At 37.6% G+C, this 27544-nt stretch overlaps 1 protein-coding gene across 1 annotated transcript in view; it reads left to right on the top strand.

Annotated features, from left to right (window-relative positions):
* Positions 1-227: 227 nt before the first annotated feature.
* Positions 228-27544, top strand: part of LOC149844615 (Polynucleotidyl transferase, ribonuclease H fold protein with HRDC domain-containing protein) — a 76944-nt gene continuing 49627 nt past the window's right edge. The window contains exons 1-5 of the mRNA XM_089994944.1: positions 228-355; positions 921-1162; positions 1259-1357; positions 8417-8500; positions 20729-20815. Coding sequence (XP_089851070.1) covers positions 235-355; positions 921-1162; positions 1259-1357; positions 8417-8500; positions 20729-20815 — 633 coding nt within the window. The 5' untranslated portion in view covers positions 228-234. The remainder of the gene's footprint in view (positions 356-920; positions 1163-1258; positions 1358-8416; positions 8501-20728; positions 20816-27544) is intronic.

The raw sequence follows: 27544 nt of genomic DNA, 5'->3' as shown, positions 1-27544 counted from the left end.
TTTCCCTCACTTTTTTCAACCAGGGGCATATTCATAAATCTACACATTATTTAAATCCTGCTAGAGGTCGTCCCTGGTTCGAATCCCAATAACGTCTCCTCAACAACACCAGAAGAAGAAGAAATTGCGGAATCCATGGAGAAGGAGAGGGCAATGTACGCAGTAGTGTGCGTCGCTGCCGTAGCGTTAGTGCTCTACGCGTATGCGACCCTCCGCGGGCGAAGGAAGAGGGCGATGGACGGCTTGGATTGTTGCCCAGAGATGAAGGATAAGCCCCAGAACAGATTCAGGGTCGTCCTCGCCGATAACTCCTACTTCCAATTCAAGCATCTCAAAAGGGAGGGACAAGAATCAGGTCGGAATCTCTCGATCCCGTTCTTTCCTCCCCTCCTTCCCAGCAATTGAATCGATTGTTTAGTTATTTTTCTCTTCTCTTTGTTTGTGAAACGTATGGTTCGGCATATTTCGAGCTCTAAATTGATGTGGAATTGGATGTTGTCGGTTTGCGATTGATCGAACGTGTTATTGGGTTCTGCATTTTTAGCTGATTTCTGGTGTCTTTTTTTTTTTGTAAACTGTTTTGAATTTGTAGTCAGTAGTTTGACGTCTTTGGAATTGGAGAATAATTTTCTGCTTGAGATTTAAACTCTGTTTGGGAGCCTTGAATTGGAGGTGTATTGCGGTTTCCGGTCTCTGCCGTTTGGGAGCAGTGTTGTGGCAAAAAACAATGCATTGGGAATGGAGTTGGCGTCCCCAACACCACATTTCAACACCATTCACAAGAGGATGTTTTCGACAACTCCATCCTCAACAGCACATTTTGGCAACATATGGAAATGGTGTTTCCATCTCAATACAAGGCTCCCAAACCGAGCCTTATATTCGCAAGAACATGTAACTAAGTTGATGTTCATGTTCAGGAAACTGTACAAGTTCACATCCATACGAGAGCGAGATCAATTTTTTGTTGGAAAATCCCACCTTTCTGCAAGAATTTGCAGTTACAAGTGCGCAATCACGTGAACACGATTCTTATGCATGGGTACAGACTCCGTCCCAGTTGGAGGCCCTTGCGGAGCTGTTGAGTAAGGAAGCAATCTTTGCTGTGGATACAGAACAACACCGTGTACACTCATTTCTTGGGTTTACAGCTCTGATGCAGGTTGTTGCTTTTGCCCTATGGTGGCCCCTTACTCTTTTAGTCTATACCATAGCTATTCAAGGTGTAATCACTCCATAATTTTGTTTTGGATGGCAGATTTCTACTTGGAAGAAAGATTACCTATTGGATACAATTGCTCTTCATGATGTGATGTGCATACTTCGCCCAGTTTTCTCAAACCCATCTATTTGTAAGGTAGATGTTGAGTCAACTAAACCTGCACCCCCTGTATGCATGACTTGCGTGTTTAATAGATCATGTTAAGTATTTTTCTTACTATTTTTCGTTGAGTTCTACAGAAATAACGTCCCTAGTGTACCATTCCTGGGAATCCAATTCATTTCTGCTCTGTTATTCTGGGGAAAGATTTAGTTCAGCATAATGTACATTTTGGCCAGAGCTTATGTTGAGATGTGTGAGCGTGTGCCTGTGCATCTGTGTGTGTATCCATGCATATATGTGCATATTTATGTACATACTATATAAATATGTCAGAGTGATTGATGAAGGATACATTAAGAGTCATTATGGACATGTCAATACCATCTTCAACTAAATCCATCCTTTTTCTGTATGATGGTTTCATGCCTTGACCAACTGGCCTCACTGTAATCACCCTCTAGGTAATAGTTGTTAGTAAAGCTAGCCCTGATCCAGTTAACATCTCCAACATTTAATTAAATAAATACAAATTTTGCTTTAAATTGAAAATCTATAATTTTTCTGAAAATTTGCTTTAACTCAGTAGCAGTTAATGATTCATTTTCTTTCAAGAATAAGATGATATTTATGCGTTAATGTCAATACACAGTTATACACATCACACACATGCATGCAACACACACAGAGACATATAATACAATTTATGTTGTTGTTCCCATGTCCTAGTTGCATATAGCATACTATGCCAAGTATGTCTGTGTTGTGTCCTGTATGCGTCATTGTGGCACAGGTGCACAGGCATAATTGCACAAGCAAAAACATCACACATGTGCACATGTATGCAAAAGAGAGTTCTTTCTCAGACCACTGTTTCTATCTGTATATCCATTACCTATATATCTCAACAATTGACTTTGTATATGATTTTAAGCAAACCCCTTTGGTGGAACTAAATGCTACAATACCAATGCATAGATTTTACTAGTAATTTGATGTGGAAATTGGGTATTAATCTCTCAAATTGGTTTTTCAGGCTCACTAATATGGCTAACTGTCTATTCTGGCCTATGGTTTATTGACATTTGACTGTGATGCTGAAAAAACCACTATAAAGGAAACACAATTTGCCTACATGTATACACAAAAATTTACTGGTATGCCATCATATTCTGGCAATCATAGGTGACAGATAGTGTAAGTAATCTAAGGTAGTCATGCTAAAGGGCTAAATCTTTTCTTGGTTCAATGGCTGGAGAAGAGGAGCCTAATTTATTAGGAGTTGCTGAGTAAACCATTTCTTACCATGTGTAGTGGAGGTTCTAAATTGGGTGATCCTTTTTCTAGATCAGCGGGAAAAAAAAGATTTGAACTTTTCTAATACACCAAAATGGAGACGACTTCTCATCATATTCAATATAATGACAGCTGATTGTGAAGTGGTCAATCTCTCGGAAAAGCAAAGTTGATCCTTGAAAGTTCATTGAGATAACCGACCAGAGAAACATAGTTTGTGAATATGTTTCATTTCATCATGATTGACGACAATATTGAGTATGGTCACCCATCTATTTGGTAATTGGATTCTACCCATGCATGAGAAGGTACCCTTTAAGTCAAATACTGCAAGACCATCACACACACATATGTTTGTGAATATCTATGGACATACATATTACACATAAATATTTACATGTTCATGTATAGAATGTGCTTTTAATGACAGATTAGAGTTTGATCATCTTCTGGATGTGCATTCCTTTATGATTAACTTATCTGTACAGTTTTCTTTGTTGGTTAAATACACCGTAGTTTTGATTATCTTTGTTTTCTGGAGCCAGAATACCATAGCCAACCTTCTTAAGATATAAATCATGACATGCACATATAACACAAGCTTGTTACTCTTTTCTTCCTTGCAAGCTATCCACCTAGGATTGCCTGTTGTTTTTTAGTATTACCTCCTAGAGTCTGCCCAGAGAGTTTACAAATTGACGATCTGCTAAATTACCTTCCACATCTTGGGGTCTGGAAGCTGGCTCATATTTTCTCTTGCATACAGATCCGTACCTGTGTTTTATGGGGCCTGAGGCGGAGGGAAAAAATTGGTTCCCTATTAATAGTAGGAGTTCGGGGGCAGCGCCTCCGATTTTTTTTTAAAGAATCAAAATAACAATAAAATTTGCATTCACATTAAACAAATATAATATTCCAAATATTTATATTATATTAAATAAAAATGTATAAAATATTTATATAAACTACCTAAACAATACTCGTCTGATTGTTTTAGAGGCAAAAATAGTTATCAAATCAGTTTAATCAAGTTCAACATTAATTAACAGAGATTAACTAATACAAATATTTATATTATTTTTAGATTTAACTAGCACTAACATCAATTAACAGAAATTAACTAACAATAATTAATAGTAATTAACTAACAAAAATTAACTGCTAACAGAAATTAGAAATAAGAAATTACAGTGAAACAAGAAAGTCAAGAGAATAAAACACAACCTGATAGTATCATCATTCAAATAAGGATAAGATTTATATTTTTACCAAACAAATATGATATTCTAAATATTTATATTATATCAAATAACAATGTCTAAAATATTTATATAAACTACTTAAACACTACTCGTCTAGCTATTTTAGATGCAAAAATATTTATAAAATTAGTATAATCAAGTTGTTCAACCATTTCTTTCTCAATTGACAACATAGCCAATCCATTCAATCTGTTCTGAGACATAGTTGATCTAAGATAATTCTTGATTAACTTCAATTTTGAGAAACTTCTTTCTGCTGATGCAACGGTAATTGGTATTGTTAGCAAAATCTTATAAGCAATATAAGCATTTGGGAATAAACCATTCAGTTTCGCCAAATAACGTAGTACATCAATTGCCATTCTTTCAGTGGTTAAATGACACCTCAGGGTCATCAACTCTGTAGATAAATCAACCATCAATATCTGAACGTCCATCATGACTTAAAAATTTATCAAGCTTCTCACAATACTTCTTTAAGCTATTTAAGGGATCGGCTTCAGTCTTCAACTTCTCTAAGTTTAACAAAAATCCAAAAGTTTTTTCATATTGTTTAAATTGTTCAAACCAGAGTTGAAGGGAAGATCGAGCTTGATCAATTATAAATAGAAAATATTCTACTCTAAAAGATTCTTCACTTGATAGTGTTACATCGTCACTGCCACTTTCATCAAACTGTTTCTTTCTTCGGTTTATGAGTTTTTCTCGAAATTTAGGTTCAAACCCCATGTCACTTGCTAGTTTCTTAGCTTTATCTATGGCACTAGAAAATCCACATTCTCTATACTCATCAAGAAATACAATAAGTCCTTGTAAGAGGTTGACTGCAATGCCAATATCCATACTTTCAGACTGAAGAAACTTACTGACATTATTAATTGCATATAACAGTTTGTACCAAATCACCATTCTAAGTAAGAACTCAAAATTCTCCAAATAAAAAATTGCTAAGGTCTCGACCTTACTCTTTGTTTTGAAATCTTCACTTTTTTCAGCCAATTCAAGCAAAGCATCTCTTATTTGTGTAGTTTGATCTTTTATAGCTTTTACACTCTCAACATGACTTTCCCACCGTGTTTGTGACAATGGCTTCAGAGTCAGACCGGGTACCATATCTTTAAAAAATTTCTATCTCTTTGGAGAAGAAGAAAACAATGTGTAGATGCGTTGCACTATTCCAAAGAATGATTTAGCTTTAGGAAAACATTCCACCATATCCACAATCGTCAAATTAAGACTATGACAACCACATTGAGTGTAGAAAGCTCTAGGATTCATTTCAAGTATTCTTTTTTGGACACCTTTGTGTCTTCCACTCATGTTAGCGCCGTTGTCATACCCTTGCCCTCTTATATCATCAATATCAAGCCCAAGTGTAGTTAGCACATTTTTCAATTCAGTTGACAATCCAAGTCCTGATGTATCATCCACCTTAAAAAATTCAATCCAATATTCTTCTATTTTCGATGTGTCTATCGAATCATCAACACATCGTAGTACTAGAGACATTTGTTCTTTATGACTCACGTCAGGAGTACAATAAAGAATTACTGAAAAATATTTTGCATGTTTAACTTTCGCAATGATTGCACTTCTCACTTCGTTGGCTAATGTCAAAATTAACTCATTTTGAATTTTGGGTCTAAGGTATATATACTGAATTTCTCGTGCTTGAGCATGTCGAACGTGCTCCTCCATTACTGGATCAAATTCAGCAACCATTTCTATCATTTGCAAAAATAGGCCACTGTTCTCACCATAGAGTTTCTCATTATCTCCTCGAAATGCTAAAGTGTTTTTGGCAAGTCTTTTCACAATGAAGATTATTCTTGTCAAAACTTGCCTCCAATGCTGCCTCTCTTTGTTGATTTGAACTTGCACACTCTGATCAATTGTTTGGTTTGTTTTGAGTCTCTTTTCTAAATCAATCCAAGAAAACATGCATTTCATATGATCTCTACTAGCTTCATGATTTCTAAGACTTCTATGCATATTATGCCAATCGTTGTATCCATGATTGCCCAATTGCCCCATTCTGCTCATCATTTGTGGTGTTTTGAACAACTTGCAGCAGAAGCAAAATATTTTATCTAAAGAGATAGAATATATTAACCATCTTCTATCAGATGTCTGCCCATTTGTCAGTACACGTGTATAGTGTGATGAATCAAAATGCCTATTGTTTCTATCTTTAGGAAACAAGATGTCATCCACCCTCTTTGGACCCATTTCTACTAAAAAATCTCGGAGTTTCATATCGATGTTATTCCAATTTGCACAGTCCTCTAAATCCGTAGTTGAATCTTCAATTTCTTTAATCTCTTCAGTTCGAGTTCCATCTTGAGTTTCTTGAAACAAGATGTCATTCACTTCCTCATTTTCATTCAAGTCCACAATTTCATTCACTTCCTCATTTTCATTCAAATGCATAGTTTCATAGACTTCCTCATTTTCATTCAGATCCACGGTTTTATGGGCTTCCTCATTTGGTTCTACAGTTCTATTAAAATATTTCTTGATAGCTCCGGTTTGACTTTGAATTAATATTGCTTCCCTTTCTCTTCTTTTTCTCTTTTGAGCACCAGGAGGCATTATTTGTTGCTTATAATTAACAAATCACAAATACCTATAATTAACAAATCACAAATCAGAAATAAAAAAATAAGAATTACCTATAATCAATTAAAAGAAACAAATCACAAATAAAAAATTAACAGAATGACCTATAATCAATTAACAGAAACAAATCACAAATAAAAAATTAACAGAAATACATATAATCATTTAACAGAAATTAACTGACATTAATTAATAGAAATTAATAACAAATCAGAAATTCACAGAAGGTCCAAAGGTCCAAAAGTCAAAAGAAGTTAGCAAACTCCAAATCCAAAGGTGGGAAACTTTCTTACCAGAGCTTATGTTTTTCCGAATGAATTTCTTCCTGGAATCTAAGCCACCAAAGCAAGATGAGGATCGAAAACAGAGGAACTCTGAGATCAGAGAGAGTAAAAGGCGATGAATTTCTGGCAAGAATCAAATCAGGGAGTTAAAACAAAAACCCAAAAGAAGCAATAATTTTAACAACTTCAATCACTTTCATATAAACCTAACATGCCAATTGAATAAAATTTCAGAACTTATCTGCAAAATATCAGACTTATGAAAGAAATAGACAACTAAGCACATATCTCAGAGAGTCAGAGAGTTTAAACAGGAGAGGAACATCCGAACATGGAAGAATTGGAAATGCTAATTTCAGAACATGGAAGAATTAGAAATGCTAATTTCAGAACTTTAACAAAGTGCAGCGAATTGGAAATGCTAATTTCAGAACATGGAAGAATTAGAAATGCTAATTTCAGAACTTTAACAATGTGCAGAGTAATCCAAGTTATGGCAGTAGGAAAAATATTAGAAAAGAAACTCGATTGTGGAATCCCTTATGTAGAATCACAACTCCAATGCTCTGAAAGAGATGGCATTGGAGAAGAGAACATGGAAGTGCGGGATATTCAATATGCAGGTTGCAACTTGCAAGACAGCAAGAGGCAGCTGGGCCTGGCACTGGCAGTTGCTATCAGCAAAGAAAACAAACACACTATTTCGAGGAGAGAAGGCTCAGGTGGGACTGACTGTGATTCTGTGAATGTATTAGAAAATGTTCAATTTCAAATATCCACCAGACCAGATGGAATGACGAATCCAGAAAAAGAAACAAATGAAGATTTTGGGAGATACCTGAGTCGATCTAGCGACCTCTGCTGCCACTACTCTGGTGAGAAATCGAGCAAGAGAGAAGTTCTAAATTTCAGATCAAATCCAGGCGGCATCGGAAGCCGAAACTCCGATGTCAATTTTGATCGGGTGAGCTCTGAATCAGTGTGGAGTTGGTCGAATCTGAATTAGATTGAAGAAGAAGAGAGGCTAGCGCAGGAGAATTAGATTGAAGAAGAAGAGAGGCTAGCGTAGGGGTTTTAGATTGAAGAAGACGAGAGGGCGCAAGTGTTTTAGATTGAAGAAGACGAGGGGACACATGGGTTTTTAATGTTTAATCAGATCCGGGTCGGGTAACGGATCCAGGTCTGATCCTTTACTCGAACCTTTTCTAAACAAATGGGGAGCTCGGGCCTTAAAAATGGGCCCCTAAATTTTTTTTGGGCCCAGGGGCCCAAGCTTCATTGGCCTCTTTACAGGTCCGTCTCTGCTTGCATACCTCAATGATAGAAACTTTTACTTCCAACTATTTATGGCTGCAACCTCTGCTGGTTTTGTCATTGTCATTTCTCCAGAAAAGAAGGTGGGACTCACCCACATAGCTCTGAACGTTCTTTATCCTTTAACAAAGCTCTCACATTTTATGCTGTGGCTAAGCATTCTTTTGCAGTGAAAATTAGTGAATTTTCTCACTTTTTTTATTATGCCTAAAGTTATACATTTTGAATCATCATATTAAACTATTAAACATCCTGTTCTAGGTACATGAGATCACTTAAAACACTTGACATGACAGAAATGTTTATTATGTACTATGCAGGTTTTTCACGGAGCAGACAATGATGTTCTTTGGCTTCAAAGGGACTTCTATCTATATGTTGTGAATTTATTTGACACTAAGAAAGTAAGTGTTGATCATTCTTCAACATTTGTCTTTGAGTTATGTTTGCAACCAAAACCAATATAACAGCTGATCTTTGATGAATTCTTTATACTCTCTCTCTTTGTGTATGCTTGTGTTTTTGATATACCATCATCAGTGTCATGACTTATCCAATATGTGTATGTTTAACTAAGAAATGGTGGTTTCAACCACAAAGGGTACTTAATTTTATAAAGAGGAAAACCATATTTATTAGTTTGTACTTTGTGAATCCAAGGTGTCAGTGCATTTTGATTTTACTGGAACACCATTGTTGGCTAATGTTCACTAGAAAATGTGGAAGTTAAAAACACCCTATGCATGTGTAAGTGTGTGAGCATGCATGTAACACCCCAATTTTTATAACCCGAAATTGGTGGAATTTTTTTTTTTTTTTTTGAAATACATTTAAATCTTTTAGCAGTTAACAGCGGAAAAACACATTGGGCATAAAACTTGGCGTGCTACTTTAGATGAATGCTTGCAAACATATACTTATGGAATTTAAACTTTAACAACTAATTAACTATGCATGAAATAAAATTCAAGTTTCACAATATCCAAAATTAATCACATTTGTCCTTGAATTGAATTAAATTAAAATCAGAGTTCAGAATTCATGAAGCAGAGGAAAGGTAGGCTCAGTCCCCGTCGCAACCTTCCGCCTTCGCACGTAAGTACCTACTCATTACCTGAAAATTTTTAAACCATATAGGGTCAGACAACATGTCTAAGTAGAGTAATTATGCTAAACTTGTAAGACAGAATAACAAGACAAGGATTTCAATAGAAATTTCATGGTTTAACATTTAATTTAACTTAAACAATCATACAACAAATCATGCATGTTTAAATTTTTCATATTTAACAGAAAGACATAAATTCATACATTCAAGATACAAAATGCATGAACCATTAAAATGCATGACTTACCATATGCAGAAGCTCTTTTAATGCATGCATATTTTCTTATCTTTAGTTATATTTTCTTAATTAGATGATGCATGTGATGCCAAATTAATGCACACACCATTTAAGTTATCACTTCTTAGCCCTGCTGATACGACACAGGCAGACATTCTCAGATCAAGACCATGACACAGGACATGTTTTACATACAGGGGTGGCTTTAGCCTGGCCAGGTCCATTCACTAAGACGGGGTGAGGGACGTTAATACGAGAGAGATTCCCAACACCTTTCAACCCGATGCATCAGTTTTTCCTCATGAGTACAATAACCTCTACGCTGCAGTCTAATGCAGAGGTTTTTCCCCTAAAATCGTGGGAGGGGAGGAGCAACCTTCCGTGCCCGTAACAGAACTTGTCCCACGAAGTTTTGTATCACCTGCTACTCTCCAAGCAAGTATCTTGAGTTTAATGTCACATGATTACTTGATTTCAGTCATACTTTTGATGCAACATCAAACTTAAACCACTTTATGGTCATGAATGCATTCTTATAAAGCATTGGACAAGGACATATAATTAAACTTGTAACAGACATTTGAGCACATGCGTAACATAAACATCTTATTCATTTTCACACATCATAATGCATATGCATGTACATGGCCAATGCAACAAGGAGAATATATATGAACATCCATATCAATGAAACAATCATATCATCACGATATCATGGACATACATATAGTCCACACATTTTTAGAATTTAAAACATAAACTTGTATTCATTGGACCTTTTGATCCTAAATCTTTCATGTGTAACCTTCCATTTATAATTCATGCCATAATCATATAAGATTGCATAAAATCAGACCTGCATAATCATTCACATAATGCATACTAATTCTATAAAGAAATTAAATAAAAACATATATACTATGCACCCTTTGAGCCTTGATTTATGAATTTGCCCTAATTTTTCCAATTTCATAACTCTGTCCGACTGGTACAGAGCTCACAGAAAATTTTTGGCTCCATGAACAGAGCTGAAATTTTTACAGTATATAGGAATTGTTGTCAGCTATCCGTAGCCGCAAACCGTTTGTAAAAACTCTTCCGTATGAGGGAGTTATACATGTTTTACTACAGACCTATCAGTTTTTGTTTCGACTGTCACAGAGACGTGCTCGGTCCATGTACAGATCCCAAATTTCTACAGTAGATGCACAATGGAGTTAGCTTTCCAACGCAACAATCCGTTCATCAAAACTTCTCTGGACGAGGGAGAAACGACCATTTTACTGAACGGAGGTCAAGTGGAAAACCTGGAATTCCGAGATTTGCATTTGGGTGAATCAAACCGAGTCACCCGAATCCCAAGAAAAATTAAAAGAAATAGGGAATACGCATGAAATAAAATTCCGAAAATTCTAAAATATTCACAGTGGATGAAACACTTCATAATCTATCAATCCTAACTAATATTTGCATAAAAATCATGGAATAAATCAAATACAAATATATTTTAGGAATCTATTTCTAAGAAACCGATTTTTATAATAAACCCGATTTCAAAAATGGTTTTCTTTAGGAAAAAATGTGTTTTTGCCATGGATCATTAGATCTGAGTCAAACCCACGGTTAGGAGGGTTTGATTATGATCTAAACTCATGAAAAAGCATCAAAATCCATGCCAAGAACTCCGTTCTTGCAAGAAAAGCATAGAAACCCTACCTTTTGTTGAAAAAAATGTATTTCTTGATGGATGAATAGCCCTTTTTGATCGATCCACCAATCAGCCCTTTCTTCCAGCAAGATGAGGACCTTAGATCTCCTCACCACACCCCTTGAGGTCTGGATCTTGCACTCAAGAACCAAAAGAAACCCTAAAAGAAGAGAATAGGGAAGGGAAAGAGAGGAGAGAGAGAAGAGGGTTTTTGGGGGAGAGAGAAGCTCTCCTTTTTTTTTCCAGCACAAATGAGGAGGGCAAGGGCTATGGGAGGGTTTTATAACCCTTCTTAAATTAGGTTATGTGCTGGAATTAATTCCAGCCCTTGATCTCATTAATGAAATTCATTTGGAGCCCTTGATCTCCACTTTGACTTTTCAAACTTTAAATAACCTTGAAAATCACTATACCTTTATTTTCAATTTGAATTTGAAGTAAGATGCCACATAGGATGGGATGGCCCACCTATGGGCCCCTACTAAACTAATAAAAAAATGGATTTTAATGTATACAAAAGAAAACTATTATATTAAACTATTATTGATAAATCATAAAATTCCAATTAAAAACCGTTTTTGTTTTATATAACCACAACTCATGTGAAAATGTAAAGGAATTAAATATAAGCTAATTCCATCTTATTAAGCATATTAATATGTATATTTTTAAAATCTACTTTTGTTAATTTACTTTATTTAAATAATTTTACTTAAAAGAAAAATCAACATTTTCTTTTTAAGTAAGACGTTTTCAATTAGACATCACTTAGAATTTTCTCAGATATCCAAACCATGTAGGGTTTATATTTACTACAATTCAATATAATTAAACCCCTTAATCCTTACGAATATACTCAAACATTAATTTTTTTAAAGAAATTAGGGTTTTATATTGGCACGAAATTCAAGACATTTCACAATGCTATAGAAAAGAACTTAGAAATTTTCGGATATTACATCCAATCCCCCTAAAAAAAAATTTCGTCCTCGAAATTTGGTTATCATTACGTACCGAACAAGTATGGATATTTAGCTCTCATATCAACCTCGGGCTCCCAAGAACACTCCTCAAGCCCGTGGTGCTGCCATCGTACTTTAACAAGTGGAATTGACTTATGTCGCAACACTTGTTCTCGTCGATCTACTATCTCTATCGGCCGTTCCTCAAACGTGAGATCTCTCTGAACCTCGACCTCGTCATACTGAATAACATGAGTAGGATCTGGTACATATTTCCTCAACATTGACACATGGAAAACATCGTGGATGTTGGAAAACTCAAGGGGAAGTGCCAATCTATACGCGGTGCCTCCTATCCTCTCAAGGATGAGGAACGGTCCTACATACCTCGGACTCAATTTCCCTTTCTTGCCGAACCGAAATACGCTCTTCGTTGGCGATACCCTGACAAACACATGATTACCAATCTCAAAAGAAACCTCTCGCCTCTTTGGATCTGCATAACTCTTCTGGCGGCTGTGTGCTGTCAAAAGCCTCTTACGAATCAACTGTACTTGATCCGTATAATGCTGCAAAACTATAGGTGATTCGACAGTTCGATCACCTACCTCGCTCCAACAAACAGGGGACCTACAGGGTCGCCCGTACAATGCCTCATATGGAGCCATGCCGATACTCGAATGATAACTATTATTGTAGGCAAACTCAGCTAACTTTAGGTGCTTACTCCAGTCACCTTTCCACTCCAATGCACACGCTCGCAACATATCCTCGAGTGTTTGAATAGTCCTCTCTGACTGACCATCCGTCTGGGGGTGAAAAGCTGTGCTAAACTTAAGCGTTGTCCCCAAAGCTTTCTGAAGTTGTCCCCAAAACTTTGACGTGAATCTAGGATCCCTGTCTGAGATAATCGAAACAGGTATCCCATGTAATCTGACAATCTCGTCGACATATAAATCCGCCAAACTCTCCAAGGTTTGATTCGCCCTGGTCGGTAAGAAGTGTGCCGACTTTGTAAGGCGATCCACAATCACCCAAATGGTGTCATACTGCTGGCGTGTCTTGGGTAGACCTACCACAAAGTCCATGGTAATGTCTTCCCACTTCCACTGCGGAATCTCAATCGACTGCATCATACCGCCTGGTCTCTAGTGCTCTATCTTGACCTGCTGACAGATTAAGCATCTCGACACGTATTCAGCGATGTCTCTCTTCATGCCGGGCCACCAGTAATTCCTCTGAAGATCCTTATACATCTTGGTGCTTCTGGGATGTATAGTGAATCCGGTACGATGCGCCTCATCCAATAACTCTTTCCTCAACTGGAGCTCTGCGGGCACCCAGAGCCTCTGACCATACCAGATGCTTCCATCCTCCTCTAAGTGCAATGCTGACTGGTCTTGCTTGCATGCTGCAATCATCTTATTGAATTCAGGATTATCCTTCTGTTGGGTGATGATCCGATCCATGAGTTCTGTTCGCACTGCCGTGCTAGCGATCTGAATCTGACCCGATTCTGCTTCAAAGGGCTTCCAATCTATCAGGTCTTCGAGTAATTTCCACTTACCGCTGATAAAACTCGCAAGGCTCCCAGCCTTTCTACTCAAAGCATCAGCCACTACATTGGCTTTGCCTGGATGATAAGAAATGGAGAAGTCGTAATCTTTTAGAAATTCTAACCACCGTCTCTGCCTCATGTTCAAATCCTTTTGTGAGAAGATATACTTGAGGCTCTTATGATCTGAAAAGACCTCAAATTGCTCGCCGTACAAATAATGTCGCCATACCTTTAGTGCAAAGACTACTGCAGCAAGCTCCAAGTCGTGAGTGGGGTAGTTTCGCTCATGCACCTTCAACTGACGTGATGCGTAGGCGATCACCTTACTGTCCTGCATCAAAACGCATCCCAAACCAGTACCTGATGCATCACTATAAATCACAAAGCCTCCTTGCCCAGAAGGCAATGTGAGTATAGGGGCTGTAGTAAGCCTCTTCTTCAGCTCTTGAAAGCTTTCTTCGCATTGCTGGGTCCAGACAAACTTAATTCCTTTACGAAGTAGTTTCGTCATAGGTGAAGCGATCTTCGAAAAATCCTGAATGAAACGACGATAATAGCCTGCAAGCCCGAGAAAACTGCGTATATCTGAGACGCTCTTAGGTTGTCTCCAATCTATGACTGCTTCCACCTTGGCAGGGTCGACTGACACCCCATCTTTAGAGATTGCGTGACCCAAGAACATAACTTGATTCAGCCAAAATTCACACTTCGAGAACTTAGCATATAGTTGATGTTGTCGAAGTGCTTCGAGGACAATCCTTAGATGCTCCCTATGATCTTCCTCGCTCTCGGAGTAAATTAGGATATCGTCTATAAATACGATCACGAAAAGGTCTAGGTAAGGCCGAAAGATCCGATTCATCAGGTCCATAAATGCCGCAGGGGCATTTGTTAACCCGAAGGGCATCACCAAAAACTCGTAATGACCGTATCATGTCCTGAATGCTGTCTTTTGCACATCGGATTCTTCAATCTTCAGTTGATGGTACCCTGATCGAAGATCAATCTTGGAGAAGACCTTGGCCTCTCGAAGTTGATCAAACAAATCATCGATCCTGGGAAGAGGATATTTGTTTTTGATTGTTACCTGATTCAGCATCCTATAGTCAATGCACATACGCATTGACCCATCCTTCTTTTTGACGAACAATACTGGAGCTCCCCAAGGTGAAACACTAGGCCGAATAAAGTCTTTATCCATCAATTCTTGCAGCTGCTTCTTTAGCTCCTCTAACTCTGCTGGGGTCATACGATAGGGTGCTTTAGATATTGGGGCCGTTCCAGGCACCAACTCTATCGCAAAGTCCACCTCTCTGGTAGGCGGTATGCCTGGCAGGTCATCTGAAAAAACGTCTGAAAAATCTCGAACTACGTCCAAGTCTACCAGTGGTGTAGTACTGGGGTCTATCCAAGAAACACTAGCCAAAAAGGCCTCACACCCCTTTTATACACAACGATTGCCTTTAATGCCGAGATAAGTCGTCCTTTTTTCTCCTTTTTACAGGCCTTGTACTCGAGTACAGGCTGATCAGGGCGAGCAAATTGAATGCGTCGCTCACGACAAAGCATACAAGCGTAATGCTCATACATCCAATCTATGCCAAGAATTACATCATAACCGACCATATTCAACAGGATAAGATTGGCAGGGAGGTTCTGCCCTGCAATCATAACCTCTACTTTAGATAGATAGGTACGAGCGATAGAGCTACCACTCGAAGGTGTGATAACTTCCAGAGTATATCCCAAAGAAGTCGGCGTGACACCAATCAAATTCGCAAAACGTACAGATACGAAGGAATGCGTAGCACCAGTGTCAAAAAGAACTTTAGCATCGAACTTTGCAATAGAGATTGTACCTTCAATGACGTTGGCATCTTCTTGCAACTCCTCTGCAGAAGTCGCATACACGCGTCCAGTAGCTTTCTTCTGACCTTGCGGCTGGGACTGCTGGGGTCGCTGCAGCTGTGGTCCTCTAAGAACAGGGGCAACTCCCTCCTGAACTGGCCTCATAGGGCAGTCTTTGATGAAGTGACCCTGTTTTCCACATCTCAGACATGCACCTGAGACTCTATAGCAGACTCCAGGGTGCCTCTTGTTGCAGTGCTTACATACTGCATAAGACTGCGGTGTTGGTGTGCCGCCCTGTTGTCCCTTGGCCTTCTTTGCGGGTGGCGCCTTACTACTCTCCGCTGTTGGTCGAGGGGCCTTATTCGCATTTCCCTTCGACTTGTCGAAACGGCTAGGCTGAGTCTTCTTAGAAGACTCCCAGTCATCCTGCGTCACAAAGACATCGTTACGATCTATCGAGATTGTTTTTGGAAAAAGCCAAAAAGTTGGTTCTAGTTTTCCCCACCTGAAGTACTGTGGCCATCTCGATGGCCTGGTTGAGGTTTTGAGGACGGCTGGTCAGCACTCTCGTCTTCAGGCCATCACGTAAACCCTGCACATACTTCTTAGCTCGCGCCTCGTCAGTGGTATAAGTATGCGGGCAGTACTTCTCTAAATGTCGAAAACGTGTAGTGTACTCTGCCACCTTCATGGACCCCTGTCGAAGATCTAAAAACTCTTGTTTCTTACGATCGCGCGCGTACTGGGGAAAGTAGGTGTCCATGAATACCGTTGTAAACTCCTCCCATGTGAGGGCGCGTCGTTCATCAGGCGTATAGCGTACTTCGCGTGTCGTCTCCCACCAGCTCTTGGCATCTCCTTGGAGCCGATAAGTGGCAAAAGAAACCTGCCTCTCAGCGGGAACCTCGAGAATCTCGAAAATCTCGCTTATGGCGCGAACCCATTCCTCCGCTGCATCCGGATCTTCCTTACCGGTGAAAGCAGGAGGGCTCAATTCCATGAAGCGCTTGTACGACGCCCCATTGGTTGCGACAGCTGGTGCCGCAATATGACCCTCATGCTGATGGGCTGCACCATTGCCATTACCTCCGTTGCCGGCATGGTTCTGACAATACGCCGCCAGATTCGCGAGGGCTTCAAAAATAAAGTCCCTCTGAGCAGTCCAACCTGGGGGCTGTCTTCCGGCCATCTAAAGATACACACATTGATTCAGATTACTTATAAGTTGGGTATAAATACAAAATTCTCATTCATGTGACCTTAGTAGATCTACGTTCTGATTCTTGCCGCATATATCAACAGAAATAATTACAGACATACAATTTTCATAAGTCATCAAAACAAATAAAATGGAAGCATACTTACAGCGATGGTGGTCGGTTGGACGAGCTTTAAGCCATGCTTTCCTTATGCTCTGATACCATGTTTGTAACACCCCAATTTTTATAACCCGAAATTGGTGGAATTTTTTTTTTTTTTTTTGAAATACATTTAAATCTTTTAGCAGTTAACAGCGGAAAAACACATTGGGCATAAAACTTGGCGTGCTACTTTAGATGAATGCTTGCAAACATATACTTATGGAATTTAAACTTTAACAACTAATTAACTATGCATGAAATAAAATTCAAGTTTCACAATATCCAAAATTAATCACATTTGTCCTTGAATTGAATTAAATTAAAATCAGAGTTCAGAATTCATGAAGCAGAGGAAAGGTAGGCTCAGTCCCCGTCGCAACCTTCCGCCTTCGCACGTAAGTACCTACTCATTACCTGAAAATTTTTAAACCATATAGGGTCAGACAACATGTCTAAGTAGAGTAATTATGCTAAACTTGTAAGACAGAATAACAAGACAAGGATTTCAATAGAAATTTCATGGTTTAACATTTAATTTAACTTAAACAATCATACAACAAATCATGCATGTTTAAATTTTTCATATTTAACAGAAAGACATAAATTCATACATTCAAGATACAAAATGCATGAACCATTAAAATGCATGACTTACCATATGCAGAAGCTCTTTTAATGCATGCATATTTTCTTATCTTTAGTTATATTTTCTTAATTAGATGATGCATGTGATGCCAAATTAATGCACACACCATTTAAGTTATCACTTCTTAGCCCTGCTGATACGACACAGGCAGACATTCTCAGATCAAGACCATGACACAGGACATGTTTTACATACAGGGGTGGCTTTAGCCTGGCTAGGTCCATTCACTAAGACGGGGTGAGGGACGTTAATACGAGAGAGATTCCCAACACCTTTCAACCCGATGCATCAGTTTTTCCTCATGAGTACAATAACCTCTACGCTGCAGTCTAATGCAGAGGTTTTTCCCCTAAAATCGTGGGAGGGGAGGAGCAACCTTCCGTGCCCGTAACAGAACTTGTCCCACGAAGTTTTGTATCACCTGCTACTCTCCAAGCAAGTATCTTGAGTTTAATGTCACATGATTACTTGATTTCAGTCATACTTTTGATGCAACATCAAACTTAAACCACTTTATGGTCATGAATGCATTCTTATAAAGCATTGGACAAGGACATATAATTAAACTTGTAACAGACATTTGAGCACATGCGTAACATAAACATCTTATTCATTTTCACACATCATAATGCATATGCATGTACATGGCCAATGCAACAAGGAGAATATATATGAACATCCATATCAATGAAACAATCATATCATCACGATATCATGGACATACATATAGTCCACACATTTTTAGAATTTAAAACATAAACTTGTATTCATTGGACCTTTTGATCCTAAATCTTTCATGTGTAACCTTCCATTTATAATTCATGCCATAATCATATAAGATTGCATAAAATCAGACCTGCATAATCATTCACATAATGCATACTAATTCTATAAAGAAATTAAATAAAAACATATATACTATGCACCCTTTGAGCCTTGATTTATGAATTTGCCCTAATTTTTCCAATTTCATAACTCTGTCCGACTGGTACAGAGCTCACAGAAAATTTTTGGCTCCATGAACAGAGCTGAAATTTTTACAGTATATAGGAATTGTTGTCAGCTATCCGTAGCCGCAAACCGTTTGTAAAAACTCTTCCGTATGAGGGAGTTATACATGTTTTACTACAGACCTATCAGTTTTTGTTTCGACTGTCACAGAGACGTGCTCGGTCCATGTACAGATCCCAAATTTCTACAGTAGATGCACAATGGAGTTAGCTTTCCAACGCAACAATCCGTTCATCAAAACTTCTCTGGACGAGGGAGAAACGACCATTTTACTGAACGGAGGTCAAGTGGAAAACCTGGAATTCCGAGATTTGCATTTGGGTGAATCAAACCGAGTCACCCGAATCCCAAGAAAAATTAAAAGAAATAGGGAATACGCATGAAATAAAATTCCGAAAATTCTAAAATATTCACAGTGGATGAAACACTTCATAATCTATCAATCCTAACTAATATTTGCATAAAAATCATGGAATAAATCAAATACAAATATATTTTAGGAATCTATTTCTAAGAAACCGATTTTTATAATAAACCCGATTTCAAAAATGGTTTTCTTTAGGAAAAAATGTGTTTTTGCCATGGATCATTAGATCTGAGTCAAACCCACGGTTAGGAGGGTTTGATTATGATCTAAACTCATGAAAAAGCATCAAAATCCATGCCAAGAACTCCGTTCTTGCAAGAAAAGCATAGAAACCCTACCTTTTGTTGAAAAAAATGTATTTCTTGATGGATGAATAGCCCTTTTTGATCGATCCACCAATCAGCCCTTTCTTTCAGCAAGATGAGGACCTTAGATCTCCTCACCACACCCCTTGAGGTCTGGATCTTGCACTCAAGAACCAAAAGAAACCCTAAAAGAAGAGAATAGGGAAGGGAAAGAGAGGAGAGAGAGAAGAGGGTTTTTGGGGGAGAGAAAAACTCTCCTTTTTTTTTCCAGCACAAATGAGGAGGGCAAGGGCTATGGGAGGGTTTTATAACCCTTCTTAAATTAGGTTATGTGCTGGAATTAATTCCAGCCCTTGATCTCATTAATGAAATTCATTTGGAGCCCTTGATCTCCACTTTGACTTTTTAAACTTTAAATAACCTTGAAAATCACTATACCTTTATTTTCAATTTGAATTTGAAGTAAGATGCCACATAGGATGGGATGGCCCACCTATGGGCTCCTACTAAACTAATAAAAAAATGGATTTTAATGTATACAAAAGAAAACTATTATTGATAAATCATAAAATTCCAATTAAAAACCGTTTTTGTTTTATATAACCACAACTCATGTGAAAATGTAAAGGAATTAAATATAAGCTAATTCCATCTTATTAAGCATATTAATATGTATATTTTTAAAATCTACTTTTGTTAATTTACTTTATTTAAATAATTTTACTTAAAAGAAAAATCAACATTTTCTTTTTAAGTAAGACGTTTTCAATTAGACATCACTTAGAATTTTCTCAGATATCCAAACCATGTAGGGTTTATATTTACTACAATTCAATATAATTAAACCCCTTAATCCTTACGAATATACTCAAACATTAATTTTTTTAAAGAAATTAGGGTTTTATATTGGCACGAAATTCAAGACATTTCACAATGCTATAGAAAAGAACTTAGAAATTTTCGGATATTACAATGCATGTGTTGGGAGGAGGGTCGGACTTTGTTTCTGCAGAGGAAGCTACATGTGGAACCTCCTTCTGTGTGATGCAAACACACAACAAGGGTAAAAAAAATGTGAATGCTCCTTTTGAAATTAAATTTCTAGGTGTGTGTGTGAAAGTGTTGTTAGATGTCCTGACATACACTTGTTTTTTTTCTCCCCATTAGAGATTGCTTCACTATGCTAGTTCTTTTAGAGCTGGTGACTCCTGATGCTTTTAATGTTCCGTTGGGCTAAAAGTTGCCATACAAAATATAGTCTTCTCTATCTCGAGCAAATGAAGCATGTTCTGGTATTATTTTTCAATAATTCATTTAACTGGTTTATTTCTCTGATCCAAATGGGTGATTGTGTCCCTTTTGCTAAGATCAACATTCTTATGATTGCTTTCTATATAATATATGTGCATTTGATGTCCCCAAGATTGAAAATATGGCTGTTTTAGTGATTAGTTGGGAATTTCACTTATTTTTTAGTCTTGGATTTTATATGTAATGTTAAAACTTTTGTCATGCAGGTATGTGAGGTCTTATCTAAGCCACAAAAATCTTTGGCGTATCTACTTGAAACATACTGTGGAGTATCTGCTAATAAGGCTTTTCAGGTTTGGCATTTGTCGAAGCATCACAATTAGGTTTCTTTGCAGGATTTCAAATTGGTGATGTGTAGCCATCATGTTGTTAAAATTCATTCATATTGTTAATATATATATATATATATATATATATATATATATATATATATATATGAAATACCCGATAGGGGTATTTTCATCTTTTTACATAATTGTTTTAGAAACAACTATTTCTTGTCAAATACCTTTTTTAATTTATCATTTTCCAATTTCTATTTTTTCTTTTTAGCTACCATTGGGGGTCCCACATAAGGACGATGGGACCCCAATGGTCATATTTATGACCTATGTCATATGGGTGCGGGTGCGGGGATGCGACACTTTAAAAAAACATGGGTGCGGGGGTGTGGCAAAAAAAAAAAATCAGACTCGCTACCCGGATCCAAACCTGATAAAACATACCCTACGTGCTTATTTAAAGCACGCAGGGTAGGGTTTCTCATTCGAGAAACCCTCCCCACGCTTCTCACTCTCTCTCCTCGCTCGTCTTCTCCCCTCGCCGCAGGCTCCCTCTCTCCCGTTCGTTTTCCGGCCACCTGACGCCGGCGAGCCCCATGTCCGGCGAGCCTTGGATTTCCGGCCACCCGACGCCCGTCCTTCCTGTGCCAGTGATGCGACCTCCAGCTCCCTTTCAGGTGAGCTCCCTCTCGCCTCTCTCTTACCTCGTTGTCTTCTTCTTCAGGCGAGCCTCCCTCGATGGGGTTTTCTTTTTTTTCTTTTTATATAAATGACCCTGGGTGCAGTCACGCACACAGGGTTGGGTTAACCGCACTAGGTGCCGCTCCCGCACGCGCACCCGCGTCGCATCGCATTAACACGGGTGCGGCATCTGGTTAGCCGAATCCCTGTGACATAGTTTATGACCATTGGGGGCTCCCAATGTCCCTATCGGGAGCCCCCAATGGATCTCCTTTTTAGCCCTTCCTCACTTGTATAAACAGGGGTCTTTTTGCTTGTATTTTTCAATCTCTTGAGCTCCATTTCAATAAGAGCAGTATTGTTTTTTAGTTGTTTCCTTCATTAAGGCTTGTTTGTATTGTCCCATAGGACTTCTCTCTTATATCTCTCTTTTGTACTTGTCCATTGTAGTACATTGTGAATGCATTAGGCATTCTTTATATTTCTGCATACTTAAACATGGTATCAGAGCCATACGGTCTTTGAAAGTTGTAAGTGTGACATTCCTCTCCATTCTTCGTCTCACACGTTGTTGATACGATGGAATCCAAAATCGACCTATCCTTCAAGCTCAATGGAAAGAATTACATGATGTGGGCATCCACGATGGAGAATAATCTCAAAGGTAAGAAACTTTGGGGTTATGTAATGGGTTCTATTCCGGAACCTAAATTAGAGCTCACCAAAATCGAAGGAGGTCAAGAAAAGGCTTTTGAGGGACATGCTCGCCTTAAAGCAATTGAAGATCATCAAAGGAAGGTGGAAGATTGGGAGAGCAATCACGCAAAAATCCTTGCTTGGTTCATAAATAACGTTGAACTCAAGGTATATGCAAATATAGCTAAATTTCACTGAGCTAATGAAGTTTGGTTTTTTATGAAGGGTATGTATACCCAAAAAGATCTTGCAAAAGCATACTTCTTGCAAGAAAAAGTTAGAACCACCAAACAAGGTGATTTAAACATTCAAGATTACTATAGTGCCTTAAATCCACTATGGGATGAGTTGGATCTTTTAGAGCCTAAATGGGTGGTTATGGAGGATGTTGAACTTAAACAAAAACAAATGGAGCAAGAAAGATTATTTCAATTTTTGTTTGAGCTTCGTCCTGAATTTGAACAAGGTCTTCACTCCTTCATAGATCCACTCTTCCTCTTTTGTAGGATGCCATTGCCGAAATTACTCAAGAAGAGACTAGGCTTGGCATGAATAAAAATATATATGAAGTGCTTGCCGTATCTAAGCAACAATGTTAAACCCTACAAGCCACCTCATTTTGGAAGATGAGAATGGATTTGAAAACCTAGACAAACAAGATGAAATTGACTATATGTTTTTATATGATCTTGCTCCAATGAAAGATATGCATGGTGATTCTTTGAATTATTTGGAAGTAATAGATGATACACATGATGTATCAAATGTTGAAACTGTGAAAGTATCTTCAACAAGATACTAAGATCAAGACCTTAATATTCTTGATAACAAATACGTGCACACATGCACAATAAGAACACTTGTGCACAAAAGCACAAATCAATCTCACAAAAGCACTAAAAGAATAAAAGGCTTTATTGAATGCGTGGGCTTTGACCCAAAGCCATGAAAATACACAAGGGGAGAGCTCCTTTAAATAAAGGAAGTGGAGGCCTTGGAGGGGCTCCACTTCTAGTCGTTGGAGCCCCTCCAATGGTCACAAATGTGACCGTTGGAAGGGGCCTAACGACTAGATGGTCGGCCCCTCCAAGATACACTATTTTTTACAAAAAAGAATAAAAATAAAATGAAAAGAAAAAGAAAAATAATTACAAAACATATTAAAAAAAATATGTTGTAAAAAGACTAAATTACCCCTACGTCTAATCAATAAGAAAATATATATTTTATATATATAATAAGTAGATACATATACATATATATAATATATGTATATGTATTACCTTATATATATAATATATATATTAGATTACATGGTTGATTACATAATTTAACACCCCCCTCAAACTTAGGGCAGGATGACCGAGAGTTTGCTAAGGAGGAAGTTGAAGCGCAGAGCACACAAAGCTTTAGTGAAGAAATCTGCCAACTGATATTCTGACGTGACATATGGAAGGTCAATGACTCTTTTGAGATGTGCCTCACGAACATAGTGAGAGTCCATCTCTATGTGTTTAGTTCGCTCATGAAAAGTGTGATTTTTCGTAATATAAATTGCACTTTTGTTGTCACAGCACAACTTGGTGGGCCCTTCTATTGTGATCTCCATGTCTTCTAGCAATTGATGAATCCATACAATTTCCATGGTAGTGGTCGCCATGGCACGATATTCGGCTTCAATCGAGGATAGAGAAACTTTTTGTTGCTTTTTACATCTCCACGAAATCAGTGAGTCACCTAAGAACACATAAAAACCAGTGATGGAGTGACGGTTATTTGGGTCACCTCCCCAATCAGAGTCAGTATAAGCAATTAATTTTAAATCAGAAGAAGATGACAAAAAACCTCCCTTATTCAGAGTACCCTTTATGTATCTTACGACTCGCAAGATGACACTCATGTGGACTGATGTTGGTGCATGCTGAAACTGGCTTGCAGTATGGACTGCATGAGAGATATCTGGTCTGGTAATACTCAAATACATCAATGATCCTACAAGCTATCTGTAGGGAGTAGGATCTGAAAGAGGAACACCATCATCAATCTTCATTTTAGCTCCTACTATAGCAGGAGTTTCACAAACCTTTTCATCTGTAATACCTGACCTGTCAATGATCTCAGAAGCGAGCTTAGTTTGAGATAAAAAATACCCTCTATGAGAGTATGTTACTTCAATATCCAAAAAATAAGTTACAAAACTCAAATCAGACATTTCAAAATTGATTTTATACTCTTAACCCCGTTAGAATCACTATCAGTGATGAACATATCATCCACATACAATAGTAAGATCACAATCTCTGCATTGGATTTTCTAACAAACAAAGCAGTGTCAGTAAAAAAGAAAGAAAAACGATTTACTATCATTACAGAATTAAACCTATTATACCAAGCCATGGGGGGCTTGTTTTAAACCATACAGTGCTTTTCGAAAACGAAACACTTTCTCTTTGTGAGTCTCTATTCCTGGTGGTGCATCCATATAAACTTCTTCATTTAGATCTCCATTTAGAAAGACATTTTTAACATCCATTTAATAGCTGCTGCACTTGTTGATTGAGGCAACAGTTATAATATATCGGACAATGACCATTCAAGCTACAAGAGCAAAGGTTTCCTCATAGTCAATCCCATATTCTTTAGTATATCTTTTTGCAACCAATCGAGCTTTATATCCTTCAAGAGATCCATCACTCTTAGTCTTAACCTTAAATACCCATCTACACTATTGTTTTCTTACCTTTAGAAAGATCTTGAAATTCCCACGTTTTGGCTCTTCTCAGAGCTCCGAGTTCATTTTCCATTGCTACTATCCATTCAGGGCACTTACGTGTTTCCTCAAAGTTTCTAGGTTCTATGTAAGAATGAATGACATTAAGACAGACTCTATATTTAGGTGAAAAACTGTTATGAGATGAACCTAGAGGGAGCTTTTCTACTTCTTTCGGTTCTACAAAGGTTCTCCTCACTTTGAGGAACACTCCTACTAGGATCATCATATCTTTCAAGAGCACTTTTAAAGGTGTTTCTATCTCTATGAATATTGGTAATGGGATCTCTAGGTGGTCCTTCATCAATATGTTGATGAGATGGGGAGATCAGAGGAATGATTTTCTCGGTTTCAATATCACTTGAGTCATTCTGATTTGATTCATCACCACTAATATCATCGTCTTTAGCTAGTAGATCAAATAGAAAGGAATAATCTACATTCTCATCATGAGATCTAAGACTTTCGAAGCCACTAAGATTTTCCAAAAAACTCACATTTTTACAAACGTACAATTTGTCATTCTTAACATCATAACAACGAAAACCCATTTGGGTTTCAGAATAACCAAGAAAGACACAAGTAATGACCTTTAGAGAAAGTTTGGCATTTTTATCAGTAAGGACAAAACATTTACATAAAAAAACCCTTAACCTGCTATAATCAAGTTCTTTTTCGTATAATTTTTCAAATGGGGAAATCTTGTTTAAATTTTTTGATGGAAGTCTATTTATGAGATAGACTGAAGTAAGAGCTGCCTCAACCCAGAGTTTCTTTGGAATATTTTTTCAAATGAGCAAGGTTCTAGTTGTTTCAATGATAGGCCTTGCTTTCGTTCAACTAACCCATTTTATTGAGGGGTTTTTGGACAAGATTTTTGATGGAGAATACCAAACCTTTCAAGATAACTCTTGAATTTGTTTGAAAGCTATTCACCTCCAGAGCCAGACCTAAGAATTTTTAAACTTTCATTGAATTGATTTAAAACCATCATATGGAAAGTTTTAAATGTTGAAAAAACTTCATGTTTATGTTTAAGAAAGTATATCCAACAAAACCTAGTGTAATCGTCTACGAAAATCACATAATATGAGAATCCTCCTTTAGATATCATAGGAGCCAGACCCCATACATCAGAATGAACAATTTCAAAGGGTTTTGTCGTAAACATGGATCTTTGAGTAAAAGGTAGACTTTTCATTTTCCCAAGAATACATTTATTACATAAAAAATCTCCTTTACAAAGATGTTTAATAAAAGGCAAGTAAGAGATTTTAATAATGTTAAGATGTCCCAATCTCTTATGCCATATATGAATATCTTTGTTTTGAACAACATTACAAAGTTGATTCTTGGGAACTTGGAGAAAATCAACGTAGTAGAGGTCTCCTCTCCTAGAGCCTTCCCCAATCAACCTGTCGAACTGGCGATCCTGTATCCAACATTTATTAGACAAGACCTTTATATCGCAACCATATTCTGAGAGTTGAGAGACCGAAAGTAAATTTAAATTTAATTTTGGTATAAGACCAATTTTTGGAACAAAGAAATCTTGTTTTTCAAAATTGCCTATTCTTTTAATTTCAAGAGGTGTTCCATCAGCCGTTGAGACAAAAGATGAAAGAGTATTTTTAGAAAAATCGGAAAAAGAATAAACACTTGGGGTCATGTAGAAAGATGCACCGGAATCTAAAAGCTAAGATGTCTTACCGGGAGGCGAAGAAGTTGACATAGCGGCTCCGGAAATGCCTCCCTTGAGAAGAGGTTGTAAAGCTTTCACTATTTGTTGAAGAGAAAGAGACCCATTTGATGATGATGGTCGTTCTTCCGGTTGGGATGTCATAGCCATCGCAATTAATTTTTTTCATTTAGGGCAAATGGGTTTGATATGCCCCGGTTCTTTACAAAAATGGTAATTTAATTTGCTATAGTTTCTTTTGCCATATCGATCATTTCCTCCTTGACCTTGATTCTTGAAATGAGGAGATTTGTAGGCCTTCACATTATTCTCCAGTCTTTACACAACATTTACCTCTTCACAATCTTCTTGAGTAGAAGAGGTAGCAAGAATGCTAGGATTACTCTTATTAATCCTCATACGGGTTTCCTCACCACTTAACTTAGTGATAACATCTTCAATTGAGGGAGATGTGAAGGCGGAGAGAAGGGAAGAGCGAATTTGTTCAAATTCGGGTCTAAGTCCATTTAGAAAATTGAAGAACCGATATTCCTCTAAGTTGTTTGTGTCTTAATTCGATCGTTTCTCCACTCCATTTTGGTTCAAGCATAGCTAGCTCATCCCAAATAGAAGATAATTCGGCAAAGTATTCCCGAATAGACATCTCATTTTGTTGGAGGGTCAATGCCCTTTTTTGGAGATAGTACTTATGTGACAAATCTCTTGAAGTATATACATTTTTTCAAGATATAACCAAGCTTCAGAAGCTTTTTTGAACTTAATGATGTTGGCGTTTATCTTGGTTTCAACGGATGAAAAACCCAAGACAAGATCTTGAAAATTTTCATCTCCCATTCGTCATGCTTTCTTGAATACTCTTCAAGAGCCTTTTATCTTTCTTCCCCTTCAAGGGTCT

The sequence above is a fragment of the Nuphar pumila genome, chromosome 2 (assembly GCF_984573655.1).
Source record: "Nuphar pumila chromosome 2, dmNupPumi1.hap1.1, whole genome shotgun sequence".
Taxonomy (NCBI): Eukaryota; Viridiplantae; Streptophyta; class Magnoliopsida; order Nymphaeales; family Nymphaeaceae; genus Nuphar; species Nuphar pumila.
Note: the sequence above shows the minus strand (reverse complement) of the source record. Positions and strands in the feature narration are given on the sequence as shown.